The following is an 18,250-nucleotide window of genomic DNA, read 5'->3' as shown; positions in this document are numbered from 1 at the left end:
CAGGGGGGCTCCAGCCCCCCCAGCATCTCCGTGGCCTCCTCTGGCCCCGCTCCAGCAGGTCCGTGTCCTTCTGCTGTTGGTGCCCCCAGAGCTGGACCCAGCCCTGCAGGGGGGTCTCCCAGAGCGGAGCAGAGGGGGAGAATCCCCCCCTCGCCCTGTGCCCACCCTGCTCTCGGTGCAGCCCAGGACACTTGGCTTTCTGTGCTGTGAGTGCACTTTGCTGGCTCACAGTTTTTTATCCACTAACACCCCCGAGCCCTTCTCCTTGGGGCTGCTCTCACTCCACTCCTCGCCCAGTCTGGATTTGTGCTTGGGATTGCCTCAGCCCGTGGGCAGGACCTTGCCCTTGGCCTTGTTGACCTCCATGAGGTTTGCAGGTCCCACCTCTCCAGCCTGTCCAGGTCCCTCTGGATGGCCCATCCCTGCCCTCCAGCGTGTCACCACACCACACAGCTCGGTGTCATTTGAGGAGTCACTCAATCCCACTGTCTGTGGCACCAACAAAAATGTTAAACAGCGCTGGTCCCAACCGCTGAGGAACTGGCCACACCACTGTCCAGGACTCTGTCTCCACACCCTATAGCCACCTCCTCCGGAGCTGGGGTGCCAGGCAGTGTGCCCACCTTTGAGCCCATGCTGGGCTACCCTGTGGCACTACAGCCCAGGAACACAAGCTGCTGAAAACATCAGGTGGTGGTAAGCAGGAGGCAGGAGGAGGGAAGAAAGGGCTCTGAGGCTTGATTATAGGAGAAAAAGATGTAGAATATATCTGAAAGGAGTAAGGAAAGAAAAAAAAACAATAATTCATTATTGCTCATGTCAGTGGCCTCTGTGAAAAGTACAAAGCTGGCAGGATCATTTGGACAGGAGTTTGCAGGAAGGCTTTGAGCAGGTAAAGAAACTGTCAGCAGCATCTGAGCCCTGCCAGGCTGAGCTGACAGAAAAGCCAGACTGCTGCGGAGGTGTCCGTGCAAGCTGGGAGCAGCAGGTGCAGGAGCAGCACTGAAGCAGAACAGGGCTGGTGAAAAAAAAAAAAAGATTAAAAAAAAAAAATAATCATTACAGCACTTCCCAAAGAAGCAGATGAACGCTGGGGAGCAGGAGCGCTTCGTGCTAAAAGAGGGAATTTACCCCAGTGGTCTATTGCTGAACTCCAGGTAGACCTGGTTAATGATAAATTGAGAGCTGTGGACGTTGCTGCCTCCAGGGCTCACGTTTGTATAAAATGTGGTTTTCTATGTATAAAAAAACCTGCGTCTGACATCTAACAGGCACAGGCCAGGCGTGTGGAGGGGGGTAACCACCGACTGCTGCCCTGCAGGTCATGTTTACAGCAGGGGGGTCGCCAAAGAAAATATTACAACGTCAGTAGTATGGGCATATGATTTATAAATAACTAAATTTGTAAATAACTAAATATGTGTATATTGGGAGTGCATGCTCTGAATATTTTTATTGATGGGGGGGTGTGATTAAGAAAAAAATGTCTGGAGCCCACCCGTTTACAGACTGACAAAGGAGGGGAGGTGGTGGCTAAGGGGCATCAACGTTTGTAAAGTTAATTTGCTGTGAGGAGTGTTATTGGGGTTAATTCTTGAATTCACAATCCACAGGCAACCTTCGGGCAGGGATCCCCCCGTGGGGAGGAGGCAGAGAGGATGGTGAGGACACACGGCTTCCTAAATCTCACTGAGCAGCAGGGGAGCAACTGGAGATCAACCGCAGGGCCCTGGCCCCAACGGCCACCCCACAGAGCCCTGGTGAGGGAAGGACAAGGGATGGGTGCCTGTCATCCCTGTCACCTCACAGGAGCCCCCATGGCCCCCGTGCCACGGCCTTGATCCACCCCGGCCTTGTGTCACAGCCGGCTCACAACGTGGTGGCTGGGAGGGGCGGCAGCGCTTCCAGAACCTTCTCAAGGGGCCCTGAGGGGAATGGCCACCCCTCGGGGCAGGGGGATGGCACTCACCTTCCTCAGGTCCTGTGCCAGCCCTGAGGGGACGGCCCCAGCACTGCCACCGCCTGAGCGCCTCAAGGGACAGAGGGTCAAGGTGTCCGTGCGAGGGCTGGCAGGACCCTCCCCAGGGCAACTCGCCGCCATTTTGAAGGGGTCGGTGATGAGTTGGCTCCAGGCACATCATGGCGGCTGGGGGACAGCCCTGCTCCTCAGGCTGGGGCTCTGGGCAGTGTTGGTGGCATCTCTCCCCCCCAGGGCAGGCAGCCATGGCCCACTGCCGGGCTATGCTGGCCATGAGATAGTCCGGCCGAGGAAACTGGCCCCCAGGGCAGGAAAAGCCGCGGGGGAAGAGGTGTCCTACGTCCTCAGGGTGGATGGGGAGAACCGCATCATCCACCTCACGCAGAAGAGAGGATTTCTGGTGAAAAACCTACCGGTCATCACATACAGCCCCAGGGGAACAAGGGTGGTGGAGCAGCGCCATGTCCCCCAGGACTGCTTCTACCTGGGCTCTGTGGAGGGCAGCCCCGGCTCCCTCGCCACACTGAGCACCTGCTCGGGTCTGAGGGGGCGGCTGGACATCGGGAACCGGAGCTACGGCATCGAACCCGTGCCAAGGTCCCTCACCTTCCAGCACCTTCTCTATCGGCGGGAGAAGACCCAGAACAAGCCCTCGATGTGCGGGCTGAAGGATGAGGCGAGCCAAAAACAACCGGGTGGGATGGGAGCTAAAACAACTTTAGGAAAGCACGACTTGTCTCAGAGACTGAAGCACTCCAAGTACGTTGAGATATTTGTCGTGGTGGACAACTACCTGTTTTCCTTCCAAGGGAGCAATGAGACTTCTGTGATGCTTCTGGTTATAGATACAATTAATTTAGCTGAAACATACTATTATCCTCTGAAAATTCGCATCTGCCTGATTGGGCTGGAGATCTGGACGCAGAGCAACTTCATCAGGTACAGCCAGGATATAGACGAAGTTCTTAAAAATTTTAATGACTGGGGAAATCGGGATCTTTCTCAGAGGATGGAATATGACATTGCATATTTATTTACTTACATGGACTTTGGACTAATTGTTGGGCTGGCATATGTAGGTAGCATCTGCCACCCTGGTTACCAGTCAGGCGTTGTATCACATATACAGGGAGATTTCATCATCTTTTCAACAATTTTTGCTCACGAGCTGGGTCACAACCTGGGGATGGAGCACGACAAAAAGGAGTGTGCATGTGGAAAAGCCATCAGGTGCCTCATGTCGGGAGACTCGCTCGACAGCGCCAAGGCTTTCAGCAACTGCAGCAGGCAGAGCTACATAGACCTGATCAGCAGAGGGGATGGCGACTGCTTGAGCAACATCCCAGAGCCCCGCAGACTCTTCCATTTTAAATACTGTGGCAACAAGGTGATTGATGAGGGAGAGCAGTGTGACTGTGGGGGCTCACAGGGCTGCCGAGGCAATCCTTGCTGTCACCAGAACTGCAGGCTGAAGCCGGGGGCCGTCTGCTCCGTTGGGCAATGTTGTCACAAATGCCACTTTCGTGCTGCAGGACACAAGTGCAGGTCAGAGGTGGATGAGTGTGACTTGCCTGAATATTGCAACGGGACTTCTGTGTGGTGCCCGGAGGATCTGCATGTGCACGATGGCACGTCATGCAGCAACGATGGCTACTGCTACCACGGGAAATGCGCGACCTATGACAACCTGTGCCAAAAAGTCTTTGGGAAGGAAGCTCGGGGTGCTCCAGAAAGTTGCTTCAAAAAGCAGAACATGAGAGGGGATCGATTTGGCAACTGTGGTGGTGATGGGACCAAAGTTGCTTTTGTGGCATGTAAACCCCAAGACGCTCTGTGTGGAAGGCTGCAGTGTGTCAACGTGAAGAGGAAACCTGTTCTGGGGGAGTCTGAAACCATCACTCAGACGCCAGGGCCTGAGGATTGGTGCTGGGGCACAGCCTACCATGCCAGCGCTGATACACCTGATATCGGAGGAGGGCTTGATGGCACCACATGTGGGCCAAAAAAGATCTGTATTAACAAGACATGCACAGATGCCACGGTCAGGGAAAAGTGCGATGGGAAGGTTTTGTGTGGGGGGAAAGGGGTTTGCAACAACCTCAAACACTGCCACTGTGAAGCTGGCTGGGCTCCTCCGGACTGCCAGTTCCACGGCCTGGGAGGGAGCGTGGACAGTGGCCCTCCACCATCTCTCACAATGTCCATGATGGAGTTTGTCCAAAATAAAGTGTTCAGGACAGTAATTGGGATCACAGTTCCCACTACCCTCATTCTGATGGCTCTCCTCATTGCTGTAACCAAATACAGAAAGGCAATAGCTGCGTTTTTCAGTACAAGTTTAGCCACCAAGAGAAGTGAGACTCCCACAGATGAGGAGCACAGTATGGAAGAAGAAGATGATGTTTAAAAACAGCATGAAAGCAGTGGGAAACCCACCAGCTGAGGTCTGGAAAGGACTACAGGCCCTGGGGGTATGGCCCTGAAGCTGGACTGCTCAGTCCCAGGAGGTTTTCCACAAAGTGATTTACACAACGTAACTGTGTAAACTGTATGAAAGTTAATTACACAAAACTTGAGTATTTCCTCTTCGTGTATTACCTACTATGTAAATAAATTTGGGTTGAACCCAAAAAGTGAAGCTGTTAGAAAATAAAGAGGGTAGAATTTAGAGAGTTGTTTTCAATGCAGCTAAAGATCTGATTTATTTTCTGTAGAACGGTGGGACCTTAGTAAATAATTCACTTGAGCATCTAGAAGAGTACAAACAGATTCAAGCCAAGTTCTGCTCACCTGGTTCATGAGAGATGCTCCACTGGGTTGAAGAAACTTATTTTTCTCCGTATTGTAGCTGAGTGGGAGTTGGCAAGAAGAACAGAAAGGAAACGTGCAAAAAGTCGAGGCATGGAAGCGAGCGCTGATTGTTTTATGCTACTTTTGCAATTTTTCATTCCTTGCAGCTGGCTATTACTATGGTAGATGTTCTTATTTTTATAGTGAATTAAAAGTCAGAGATTGAAAAATATTCACTTTTGCTTTACTGTTACTTGACAAATACTTAGAGAAATAAAACATCCTTTGCCCACCTACCCTCAAAGGAGCCGTACCAGGCCTCTTGAGCTGTTACATATAATTTGCTGCATTTCTAGAGGTATTTCCGTAAGGAGAAAGTCTGTACTAAAGATTTACCATGTTTAAAGAATCCATTTACAGTCCGTACAAACCTGTAAAATAAATAACTACCTTCACTGAAGCGTGTCTCTGACAGACCTGCTCAGGCTCCTCCAGCACTACAGCTGACTTCGCTGCTGGCAAGACAGTTCGCAGCAGGCAGATTGCTAAAACAGGATGAGGTCTTGTTAGGACACTGTTCCCCGTGGACGCAGGGATTTGTCAGAGCAGGGTGGATGTGGACCCCTCTGCGTCCGGCGGGCTGGCGGGGAGCGTGCTGGAGTAAAACTTCTTCTGGGAGCGCAAGAGAGGGGTCTGAGTGTCCACGTCCCGGCAGGCGTTGCGTTTGAGGGAGAGGAAGATGTGCTGGGTCCAGCCGTAGATGATGCAGTTCAGAAGCCCCTGGGAAGCTGCTGTCAGAGCCTGGGGGGGACCACGGGGGAGATGAGGGGGTCTCTCGTCAGCCAGCACAGCACAGCGCCCCGCGGCGCCCGGCCGGGCTGTCAAACCCAGCACGTCACGCCAAGCCTCCCACTTCCAGCATGATTCTATCTATCCGCACCCCCATGTGATACAGGAATCGTGTGGTTATTTTAATAATCTTTGCTAAATGCTGCCTCAGGCACAGCAAGGAGCTGGACAAGTGTTGTGGAGGAATTGCATTCGGAGACTTTCAGAGAAAGGGGAAAAAAAAAAACCCTCACTGATTTCTGGGGATCCTTTCTAGTCCTATTTTCTACAATTTCCATGATGCTGTGATTTTGGTTACTGAGACCTTTTCAAGCCTGTGAAAAACATAAAATGACTAACAAAGATTTTTGCCAGCCAGAAGCATAAATCAGGCCCACAGAGCAGTGATCTTTGTGGCTTTGTCCGGCGGAGACACGCAGACACTAACCTGCCTGTTCAAACAGAGAAAGCAAAACCAGGAGGGTGCAGAGGAAGTCGTTTACCTGGAGAATTAGAAGAGCCATGTAGATTTTGCTGTTTGTTGAAACAGTCAGCTTCAGTATTCCAAGGAGGACAGCTGTGAAAAGGGATGGACAAGAGGGCATTGCTTTAACCCCATCTCTTCTGAGCTTCCTTGCACTGTGTCCTAGGGGAATGCTGAGGGTAACTCAGCTCGCTGCTCACCTGGGGCCCAGCAGCAGAAGAATGCGACGGGGTAAAAAATCACTCGTTGCTCTACTGTCTTAATCATAGCCCACTGCTGATCCCCCAGGAATCCTGTGGCGTTTACAAACCTTTTGTACAAACCTCGGGCTTGACTGAGTATAACCTAAAAAAGAACAAGAGTACGTCGTTGTTTGTACTTTGTGCACATGCTCTGATCTGGGTTGTTCATCTAGGACAGGGTATCCCATCCCAATCTATCAAACCGCTTCACACAACAGCATCCTCCCTGGGGCAGAGCAGGTGCTTTGTACGTGACATTTTCTGAACTGAAGACTGAATTGAGTTGGGCTTTTGTTGACCCGTGATCTCTGCTGCCATGCTCTGAGCCTTTCTACCTGCTAAATCCTTTTTTTGGGGTGGGTTGACAGAACACAGGGCTCCAGATGGATATATATGGTGGCACAGTGATATTTTCTCTCCCCTCCCACTCCTTCCAAAAGGGAAGCAGCACCACACAGTTCTTCCCCTGCCATTGCCTGGCCTCAGGTACCATCTAAGCAAAAACATAAAGATGAAAAGGGGAAAAAAAAAAAAAAATAAAAAATCTTCCCACACTGATCATCTAGGTGCAACAGCTAGTGTGCAAGGACGATGTGTCTTACCAGAATGGCTATGAAGCTGATCAGAAAGGAAATGAGGAAGACCCCAATGCCATAGAAATGCATCGCACGGCAAACAGAGCCACTCAGGGATTGTGGCTCGTTGGTGGGCACAGCTATTTCTGTGTGCATCAGGAGACATCTGCGGGGAGAAAGGGAAGAGCCTGAGCTCCTGCCGGGACTGATAAGCACCGGGGCTGTTTCAGAGAGGCAGGAAGCTTACCCATGCTTCTGGCTGAAGTTCTGGTAGCAATTACTGCTGTTGCCCAGGCAAAACACAGGCACCATGAGAAGGAAAGGGATCAGGCTAAGAGGAGAAATGACAGTGGCACAGCTATTAGTTGTTGCACTGCACTGCTCCCAGCCCCAACCAAACGCTGCTTGGTTTTTCTCCTGTCACTATAAAGGACTTAAAACATTGTTTTTACTGACACTGCTCTGGAAGAGTATTTTATCAGCTTTGTTAACTTCTGCACTCTCATTCATGCAGGCAATACATTGGTGAAGGAAGCACCTTCTGAAAAACTACACATAATTAATACAGTTATAACTAACTTGGTCCTTACACCCAAAACCTCTTACTCCGAGTTTGTTGGGTCACTCTTCTCTTACTGATGAGCTTTACAGTTTTTAGTAAAACTCACTTCAAAATAAGAAGGAAGCAGAGATCAGCACACTACAGTTTACCAAAACCCCATCATTCTGCCAGAGAGAATTAAATCTTACCTAGACGAGATTGTTGCTATTCGGCCAACGCAACTGGCATAATCTACAACCTGCAAAATCCAAAGAGTTTAATGAAACGATCGTTTCCGTACAGCCACCGGTTCACAGGAACCAGCTCCAGGGAACACTTCAGCAGCTGAGGGCTCTTCAAATGCTGATTAATCCCCGGACCGAGCACAAATATTTGTTTCCTTTCACTGATTCACTTTGCACTGAATCAACACCACCCAGTTCAGTCTGTGCTGATTTGCACCAGAAACAACTGATGCTTCCACCCTCTCACGGCCTTGTTCTCCTTCAGGACTAGAGGATTTGGGAAGGGAACCTGGAACTGGACAAGGAGCTGACACTTGATGAGCTCTCTGGTGTAATTTACTCGGTTTTTGTACTGCTTACACACTTAACCCGGCCCTGTTCTTCAGGAACTTCATGTTCTGGTGAAGAAATGCAGACAATTTGGAGTGTCCTGGTCTCTGCTCAGCAGAAAATGTACTTTGGCAGCCGGGATCCACACACCAGCTATGACAATACACCGTGGGCACTGCTGTAGTGGTGGGGAACTTAAGGTAGGTGTTGGGTTTTGAATGGGAGTCCAGCAAGAAGGAAACCAGACCTACAAGTGGATACAAACCCTGGGGACAAGAGCCCTTGAAACACAGACTGCTCTGCCCAGCCTGCTGCTCCCAAATCGACGGATGGAATATCTGGGACACAAAGTTTGCTGCGTAAATTCGCAAACGCTCGGGGAAGGAAAAGGCTATACACGGAAACGGGGCTGATGGCTTCAATGTGAAGAGCTGCGTAAGGAATCTGTCCTCTTGCAGCAACACATCAGGAGCAACACCCTGGTTAGGGCGATGGCGGAGCCTCAGCGTTTAGCCAGGGGTGAGGAATGAAACAACTGCAAGGAGAGATTTTAGTCATGCGGTTTGTGAAGTGTTTGTTTAGCCTGCAACATAGAGAGTATTTTTCTGAGTACCACGTCCTTGTTCCTTTGTTCCCAGCCATTACACCCGTTCCCCAAAGGGCTTTTGTAAAGGCCAGCGATGGTGAAGTGAGGACTGGCCACTGTTCACAGAGCCAACTGGTCCTTTTATCACTAGCTCACTCCTGTCACACCTACTCTCTCAAATTCTTACAATTCTTACTGATGCTCTCAAACGCTGTATGACACCTGGGAAGGGGAGAAATTGTCAGTTCTCAGTTCCAGGCTGCGCAGGCCCCCCCTGATTTTCTGTCCCCTCTGACATGCACCAGTGACAGCAACAAACCAGCTACTCAGCTGGTGCAAATTACTGCTGTTCTAACTGCACACCAGCTTCACCAATACCCAGTTCTGAGCTTTCTCTGCTTTGAGCCATACACTACCACTGGCCTTTGTCTGCTTTAGCCTTGCAAGCCTAATCTTCTGTTGAGACGCTGCAGCAGACCCAGCAGTAATGCTGCTGACCTCAGTGGGCAAGATAAAGTCAATTCATACAGTCATGGGGCAAAACGGCCTTCAAAGCCTTTGCGGTGAGATATTCTGTCACACACACACCTCCTAAACCCCACAGTTAGACCTTGGTACCCAACAGTTGCTGCTCATCAGTCCTACTCACCTGGGGGGGCATCCTGAAAAGGTTCTGATTGTATTTCATCTTTAGGTCCATGTACAGATGCCAGGTGTAGTTGACAGTGTATAGAAAAGAAGCCACGTAGAATATCTGAGAAATGCAAAGAGTATTTCAGTCCTATAATAATAGTTCCTGTAGCACTTCTAGTTCATCACTGATGGGCCAGAGGCAGGACGCTAAACAGGACTGCCAAAGGTGAGGGTCCTGACACAGCTCACATCTACTGGGCTGCACTGGGACGCCAACTGGAAAGAGCCAGGTAGAGGAGGTGTTCCCACCTCAGGGGAACACAAGGCAGCTTCACTTTGGCCCCACACCAGGGACAGGACAACTAGTGACAGCAGACTGGCTTAAAAATACAAATCTTTGTGACTTGGCTCGGTTTTTGGCCCAAATCCTGGCAATAAAGTGTTCAAAGGCACTTGGACCTTCTCTATGCTACATCTGTTAGGAAATACAACACAGATGTGGCACTTGCTCGTCACATAATGAGCTCACTAGACAGTGAATTCACAGAAACACAAAACAATAGTATATTTAATGAGGAAAGTGGGAACAGGGAATACCTGCACTAAGCCTGAGTTAACATCGCCCTTTCCTCTTCAGGGGAAAAAGGAGGAAAGAAAAGATACAGAACGCTTTTTCCCATGGAATTTCCAAGTCCTTGATTCCAACTTGAAGCGAGATCAAATATCTAAAATTCTCCTGTCAAAAAACCCACTCAGATCTTTCCTGCATTTCCTTCTGAACCCATGGTTGCTCCAGGCAGTCAAGTATAAACAGTGCTGCCTAATCATACTCTATATATGCGTGTGCCGTGTTTGTTACAGGAAACACATGCTTCAGTGGCAAAGGCAAAGAGGAAGGGCTGGACAAGTGATTTTTTCTGTGGATTTGCTATCCTTTGCCAAAGAGGCACGGAGCACCGGTTTGCTGCCCTGATATCACCCAGGTCTGGGAAAGTAGTCACTAAATAACCTCGATCTCCTTCACTGAGGTTGCAAACGCTCTTGGCTGATTGAAGAGGCTGAGTCCAAGGGGCTGCTACATTGCAGCAGGAATATTACAGTGACTTTCCAGCTCATTAGGCAAGGTTTAATGAGGGTTTGTTGCCCTTCTTCAATTACTTGCAGGGAAGGTCATCAAAACAGCCCAGAAAGACCATTCTCTTGCACTTCAAAATGCCTTAGAGAGGTTCACAAAATGTCAGCACTGCCTCCATTTATTGGAAGAGGGAACCAAAAGCCACTTGTGAAGTTGCCAGCAGAAAGAGAAGGGAGTTCTGCTCTCCTGAGCTCCAGCTTTGGGGCTGTGAACAGCCCTGCAGCACTCACCATGAGGAGATAAAACCAGGGGCTGGGAGACATGAGAGTCCCTCATTATAACGCTTCTGTGGCTCCAAATTGTGCTCACCAGCGTGAGCGGAGCCTGCCAGGGCATTATTAGGCCACTGGAACTGAACTGGAAGAATGTGGGGGAATTGTGCAATTATAACCACAATCCCTGTTCTGGACTTCATTATTGTAATGCAAAGGCAAGGCACGGAGGAGGAGAGAACACGGTCAAGGGACAGCAGAAGGGAGCGGTGTTTACATTTAGTATCAACCAAGAGTCTGGGGCCGAAACAGGGAAAGTCCAAGAAACAAAGCAATCTGCTTTACAACACAGTACGGATGCAAGGGGAGTTCCTCCTGCTGTAACGTCAGCCCTTGGTGATAAAGTGACAGTAAACAGGCTGAATAAAGCAAAACGTTGTCCTGTTCCTAAGGCAATCCCTTGAGACAACCACATCCCATGGCCTGTGGGGTGAGGCTCTCTGAGGGCTGCCCCCGTGCAGACACCAGTGCTGAGCAGCCCTGAGCCTGTCCTCACCCGTCTCGGTCAGTGCATTTTCCATCTTCTAGGTGTTTTGTGTGCAAAGAACCCTCCCAGAAACACAACCCTTGAGAGACTTCCCTGCTCCACGTGGGCAGAATTGGGGCCAGGAGACATTTACTCCTTTCATTCGGTTACAGATCACTTATACTCAGCAGAAGCTGCTGGTTAAACCTGTTACTGGCTCCTACTTACGCACGAGGTGTTCCCACCACACAAGGGCATCGCTGGGGTGTTTAGTAAGGAGGTGCCCTGCACCGTGTCACGTGCACCATGCGGGCACGGTTGCTATGGCAAGTGCTCCATTTGTTTTAATTTCTCCCAGAGCAAACAGCAGTAACAGCTCTTGCCAGACCCAAGCCAGCTCTGCCACCCTGGCCATCCTCCTGCCGGGGCTGGGCTGCTGGTGGCACGCAGGAGAAAAGCCCGGTGGCCCTGTGGCTGGGGTCAGGATGTGGCAGGCACCCTGCACACCCCACCATAGCCCCCTGACTGTCCGCCGTGGGGCTGAGGCCAGCTCTGCCTGCCCACATTGCCTTTCCCAGTGTGAAAGCAAAGCTCCCACCTTGCCCCCATCCCTTGTTGGTGGCCCTGAGAAGCACAACCACCGGCTGGGAAAGCAAGAGCCAGAAATGATGGGAGCACAGCATGCTCTGAGTGTCTCTGCTGAGAAACGATGGTGTATTGTCTATATCCAACCTACTTCTCCTCTAGCAGAGCAACTTGTCTTCTCCAGGCCATAAAAAGATCACACCAACATTAAGAAATGTTCTCCAGACAAAGCTGAAAGGGAAACAGCTCAGAAATGCCTCAGTCCTGCATGCTCTTTCCACCTGACAGCTCTGAAAAGCCTCTCCTGAGCTGTCATGGTTTGTGTCTTCTCATTTTCCTCTCTACTATCATCTAAAAAAATATCTTTGATATTGTTCTGCATCATTCCCAAGTGGCCAAATTACCCCCACCCCCCTGTTCCCTCTCTCGACGTAAAAACACTGTGGTGCTTCCACCACAGAGCCAGAGAAACCAGAGATAATCCCAGAGCTGCACTCACCATCATGAGTATTATGGGTTTTACCCACAAGAACAGCTGCTTGGGCTGTACACACCAGCACGAACACCTCCATACCGCACACCCAGCGACCTCCCTGCCCTCTCCCGAGGTTCAGGGAGAGCCTCTCCACCTTCAGATGTGAGGATGTTTCAGTTCCCATCTGTGGGTACCATCGCGACCTGCCCGAGCCCACAACACACATCAAGGCTCCCGACAGCCACTTGCTCTTCCCAGCCACGTTTTTCGGGGTCCTTTAAAAGGAAACTGTTAAGCTCAGAGGTCACCCTTTGTGAACCACCATTCTGGCCCAAGCTTGGCCATATCCTGCAGAATTTGTTGAGAGCAGTGGTCTGCAAAGCCTAATGCTGAAATGGGAACTTAAGTGAGACAAAAGCAAACTGTCAGGATAATGGTGTTTCACTCACTCCACTCCAATTAGTCTCCAGAATTGGCTGGAAAGCAGCTGAATTGCTGGGGCATGAAGCTGAGCTTGCGCTGACAGAGCAGCCCTTGAGCATCCTTGGGAATGTTTGAGAAGATAGGGCCAGGTCAGCAAGAGCAAGGCTGTTTATATGAGTAATGTTGTAAGTCTGAGCTCAAGCAAATCACATAATATGTCTGTTCCTGCCCAGGATAGAGGAAGCGTGAAGAGGAATAGAAAAGCTGCCGTGTGAGCGGCACAGAGATCATCGTCGGCACGGGGCCAACAGGAAAGAGATTAAACCCCATCTACTCACTTTACACAAGCAACCCAAACGCAGCAACCACAAAATCCCAGGCTCTCTTTGCCTTCCTCATTGCCTCTCACAAACCAGGTGTACCTAAACCCAAGCCTCATTATCTCCATTTTACACACAAGACAAAAAGATCCAATGAGTCAAGTTGACAAGAGGAGTCTCTGCCAAAGCCTCTCTAGAAACAGTCCCCCACGGCCACGCTCTGGTCACCAGCGTGGCTAATTACAGCGAAGGGTGCACGGGAACAGCACGGATGGCGATGCCAAGGCTACTCACTTGTCCTGTGGCTTGCAGGTTATAGCAGATGAGATCCTGCTTGGAGGTTGGTGTGCTATAGAGAAGCGCTCCAGCGAGCCAGCACATGCCCAGGAATAGGTCGGAGAGGCTCAGGTAGAAAAGGGGACGAACCTGGGAAAAGGGAAATTGGTCAGCAGGTCCCAGCGATGGTCACAACACTCCCACGACCACCACCAGCAACACTTTTACCCCATCATCTAAAATAAGCTTTTGAACTCCAGCTCTTCCGGTAGATAGAGCAGCTCTCCTTGCACACAAAACCCACGCTGATGCTGGCTCTCAGGAGCTGTTTCAATGCAGACACCCCGCTCTAATCACCCTTTCTGCCACCAGCAACACCCCAGGATCCAAGAGCAGCATCAACTCTTACAGGAAATATCTCAAAAGTCCTGAATTTTTTTGCAGAATGGGACAAGGTCGGCAGGGAGAAGTGATGTTATTTGTTAAATCAACTGATAGAGAAATCAAACTTTTGGTAAATACAAACCCTCCTTCAGGTCAGAAATAACTTTAAATGAGTATTTTTCCTATATGTTTCACGTCATTTCAGCTGGTGACTAAGGCTGAATCTATTTTACATGCCAGATTAATTTTCACCATGAGTCTCTCTGCTGCACATCGTATCTTGCTGGAACAGAATCGCTTTTCTAATGGCAGTTTCCAGCCCATTTCCAGTTTGCATGCACTGGCCAAAAGGACTGTAAACACTGTATGAAAACATTTGTGCAAGATCCTGGCCAACATTTAAGTGGTTAGTGGGAGAGCAGATACTCTGGAAAAGCAGCCTAATTATCTAGATTCTTAATTGTAGTCTTTGGTGCCTAATTTTCAGCATCCTGGAGAGAAAATGATGGCTTTTTTTAAAATTTTTTTCTCCTACAAGAAATTATAATGCTAAACGCAGCATGGAAACACTTTGGGAGACCTTGATTTTACGATTTTTTTTTTTTTGTTTTCATGGAACAGAGCTTTTGGTGAGATTTGCCTCAATATTGTCCTTTAAGTAAATGTCTGCCATGCATCGTGTTGTGTGATACTTGTCTTGCTCCTGTGAGCAATGAGAAAGAGCTTATTAAGACTGATAAGTGGTAAGGTAGATCTGATCAAACCAGATCTGTCCTTAAGGAATAGTTTGAGGAAGATCTGCCTCACATCTTCCCGGGCCTTCTGCAGAATTTGTCTCCTCAAATATTCTTGTCTCTCCAGGTCTGTATTTGTACCATCCAACCCAACAACACAGTAAATCAAACTGCTGTTTCTAACTAGATAGCCGGTTATATAGAAATAATATATATAAAAACCTAGTTAACATGTAAAATAATTTATATAAAAAATAAATATAAACCCAGTTTGTAGGTCATTGCCTTTACAAATGTCTTTTTAACCAGGCTTTTCCTTGATGGTGAGTTGAAGCCCCGCAGGCAGCCACAGGCATGACAGACTGGGGATATATCATCTAGTTTGTGAGCACGGCAGGTTTTTAAAACCAAGCAGCACCAAAATAAGCAACTTTTGCAATCGAACAGGTGACCCCTTTCTCTAGCAACAAGTGTCCTTGGAGTGAGGCACCGCTGTTTGGTCGAGCAACTATTTTGGCATGGACCTAAATAAAGAAGTAGGTGACATAGTGGTAAGTGAAAGGCAGCATGGTCCTTACTTGCAAAAGGAAAAAGGAAAAAACAGACAAATGGTATTTATAAAATAGAGGAAGGGAACGTAAAGACGTAATGATTCAGATGCGCTGCCAGGCTGGAGCATACATGTTGCTTTAGCTCTGGCCGTTGCCCAGGACAGCCTGAACAAAACCTGTTGACATGACAGAGGAAATTCTTGGTTCCTCGCTTGCCATCATCTCTTCTGAATGATTCAGCTCAGGCTGAAGAGTTTTATTGACCCTGTAGAGACCGAAAACAAGCTTCAAGAATGCAATATTTGATTTCCTAGGCTGGGGACAGGAGGGGAAGTGTTTATAACATTGTTCTCCTCCCAGCCTCCAGAGTTGTTTATTTTTAAACATTTTACTCTGGAGCCTCATGACTCAAGGAATAAGCTGTTTGTGGCAAGCTTTGATATGGATCTCTTCCAGTCCCTTTGTTTACAAATTTCCATTTAAGACCAGAAACACGGGGACAAGGCAAAGGGGAAGTTACTGAAGATTTTGCCACTTTTGAAACACCAGCAGCAGATCTCCCCTGGCAGCAAAACAAGAGCCTGGAAGCCTGATGCAGACAAATCACTCCAGCTGGTATCCATCCCTCCTGTCTGGATTTGCAGAAATAATCTGAGCAGAAACAGCTGGACTCCCTCAAGCAGGAAGACTCCATCTGTGCCCTGGAGCCATGTGTGGCTCCCAAGCAGCTCTCAAGCCACAGCCACATCATATGACTAACAGCACAAGGGCTCCTGAGTAATGCAGACTTCTAACCATGGAAGTAAACGGGCCAAGGCTGCTGAGTCACATCAGGACACCTGCCAAACCCAGCTCTGTATCATGCCAGAGTGGAGGACCCCAGGAGAGAAAACCTTCTCAGGAGGTCTCCAGGTGCAGGAGATGTGGCAGAGGGAGCCTTTGATAGGCACCTTGTGCAGCACAAGCTCAGGCAGGTTTTTCCATCCCAGCACTAAGGTGAAATCCCAGCCTTCATTCCTCCCCGGGAACACACAGAGATCTCCACAACCCATTTTCCGTGTGCCGGGCAGAGCGTTTCCAGGAGGCTGGTTGCCTGAGAGCAAGACTGCCCTGCATGTTGTAAGGGGTGAGAATTTCCCCTGCAAGCCTGGGCTCACGTTCCTCCTCCCCACCTTGCTTCATCCAACATATCAGTTAGCTTGACTACACACCTTCCTTCTCTGTGGCCAATTCACAGCGTTCTCTAGAAGTCCTGTTCTCTGGGCTGCAGATCAGACCCACGATGTACAAAGAACATTGAAGACGAGGGAAGTAGAAATCCAGCTTTGTTACAACACAGCTGCCAGCTCTACTGTCCTGCTGCTCTTAGTGGGAACCTGTTATCTGCGTGATCCACAGCCTGGGCTGCCAAACATCTGCAAATTCTGGACAAGGAACCCCAGGTTCACCCTGACCAGCTCCGTGTCCAGGATGTCTTGGACAGACAGAGGGACTGCATGTGGCCAGCAAAAGCCTGGCAGGTTTGGGATGGAGGTCTGGGGTTACTGTGCCAGTTACTGTGCCAGCCAGCTCAGCACCTCCAATATACCCCAGGCACACAGGATCTGCACGTGTGATGCACTCGGAACGGGCACTCACGTCAGATCTGTGCGGACAGTCCCACCCCGAGGGAAGTTTCCTGCTGCTTCAGCATTAGAAAGGTCTGTGGCTCCTGCGTGGGGCCAGGGTGAATCTTCCAAAGACCCACGGCAGAGCCCAGCACAACAAACCGCTTTTCAGCCCAGGCTCCTGCTGTCTGAACTTTGCAGCATCTTTGAGATGCCTCAGGTGCACCTGCCTGGAAAAACTACCCGGAGACGCCCAAAGACCGACACCTGTAAATACATTTCCTACAAGGGCATCTCTTAATTTGCACTTCGGTGGCTTTGCCCCCCCCCAGAGAAGGACACACTAACAAATCCCCATTCCCAGGAACAACTGGAGGAGTTTCCCAGAGCAGCACAAAGCGTGGAGCTCAGGAACCTGCTTCTCCCTGCGTGGGTACAGTTGAAGGTTAGTCCCCTCAACTCCTATCACAGACAAAGGGTCAAATTCTTGGCAAGCCCTTTGCCTCCCAGTTGTTAAACGAGGTTTAACTACTTTAGACCTGCAGCTGCTCCTAGCAGAGCGCCTGACCCACGCGGGTCTTTGCTACTCGCGTGACCCATCTGCGTGGTACCAACACCCCGACTTAGGGAGGCTCAGACCTTACCTCGGGGGACCGCACTGCGTTTTGGAAGACGGCGTAGGCAATAATTGAGCTGGAACCTATAACACTGCGAAAACAAAGCACAGGTTGGAACCGGACCACATCTGCCTCGCTGGGATAAGCGATTTCTTTTTTTTTCCGGAGAAAATCGTCGCTGCGATAGTAACTCCATCCTGGGGACGGGGGTTTAAGCAGCGCGTTGTACCTGAGCATGGCCATGGTGAACTGTATCCACTGGAGAGCAGAGTAGACCTGGGGGAGAAGGACGGGGGGAGCTCAGCACCGCACGGCCCCGCGCCGGGCAGGGAGCACCCCGCGGGGCTCTGCGGGCAGGCACCGACCGGCGGCGCGGGCAGAGCCCGGGGAAGGGCTGGCCGGGGACGGGGGGGCGAAGGGACGCGCAAGGAGGCACCGGACGGGGTCCCGGGAGAGGGGACAACCGCCGCCCCCGGGGCTCCCGGTGCCGGTGGGGCTCGCTCACCTCCTGCCAGCCCCCGTCCAGCCGGGCCGCCTCCGCCGGGAGGGCCATGGGTACCCACCGCCGCCGCCGCAGCGCTCCCGGGGCTGCGGGCACCGCCCGCGCTCCGCCCCGGGGCCCCCCCGCCCCGAGCCCGGCCCGCCCCGCGGCCGGCCCCCGCCGTCGGAGCCGGCAACGGGGAGCGCCCGCTCGTAGAGGAGGGGAGGGAAGAGCAGGAGCCCGGGGGGAGCAGCGGGGCTGGCGGGCCGGTAGCCCATCCCTACCGGGGCCCGGCGGGACCGAACCGCCGCGAGGGGAACCCCTCCAGGAGCCGACCCTGAGCGCCCCTGCTTAGCTTCCCGCCCCGCCGCGACGCCACCAGCGGCCGGGGGCGGGAAACCGCCCTGAGGAGCGCGCGCGGGGCGGCGGCGGCGCCTCTGAGGGGACGCGCGGGGCGGCCCCGGCCCGGGCCCGGCGCTCCCCGGGAGGCGGCGGCTCCTCTCCCCGGGAGCCGAGCGGGAAGCGCCTTCACACAGGCCTCGTGGGGATCGTCGCCCGGCCGGCCCGAGGCCCTGCCTCTCCCCGCTCCCGCCGGCCCCAGGGGCACCCTCCCACCGCTCCTCGCTGGCACCTGGTCTCTGCCTTCCCCTCTAACCACCGAAAGCGGCCGCGCTCTCTCTAGAAAGCAGTTA

The 18,250-nt window shown here is 51.2% G+C and overlaps 2 protein-coding genes across 2 annotated transcripts; one reads left to right on the top strand and one right to left on the bottom strand.

The window, feature by feature from the left end:
- Nucleotides 1–1,817: 1,817 nt before the first annotated feature.
- Nucleotides 1,818–4,385, top strand: LOC141967589 (disintegrin and metalloproteinase domain-containing protein 20-like). The gene is given in 1 exon segment (XM_074921543.1): nucleotides 1,818–4,385. A coding segment is annotated over 1 exon segment (2,568 nt).
- Nucleotides 4,386–4,620: 235 nt separating this feature from the next.
- Nucleotides 4,621–17,704, bottom strand: TMEM116 (transmembrane protein 116). Its single transcript, XM_074921168.1, has 11 exons — nucleotides 17,583–17,704; nucleotides 17,307–17,353; nucleotides 17,105–17,168; nucleotides 13,203–13,334; nucleotides 9,249–9,353; nucleotides 7,648–7,697; nucleotides 7,145–7,228; nucleotides 6,925–7,063; nucleotides 6,281–6,425; nucleotides 6,100–6,173; nucleotides 4,621–5,569 (listed from the first exon to the last, which is right to left on the bottom strand). Exons 1-11 carry the CDS (start codon nucleotides 17,628–17,630, stop codon nucleotides 5,369–5,371), a joined length of 1,089 nt encoding a protein of 362 aa, XP_074777269.1. The 5' UTR covers nucleotides 17,631–17,704; the 3' UTR covers nucleotides 4,621–5,368.
- Between the last annotated feature and the right edge of the window lie 546 nt (nucleotides 17,705–18,250).

This window comes from Athene noctua, chromosome 17 (genome assembly GCF_965140245.1).
Source record: "Athene noctua chromosome 17, bAthNoc1.hap1.1, whole genome shotgun sequence".
In the NCBI taxonomy this organism is placed as follows: Eukaryota; Metazoa; Chordata; class Aves; order Strigiformes; family Strigidae; genus Athene; species Athene noctua.
The sequence above is the reverse complement of the archived record's forward strand: the minus strand, read 5'-3'. Positions and strand labels throughout refer to the sequence as shown.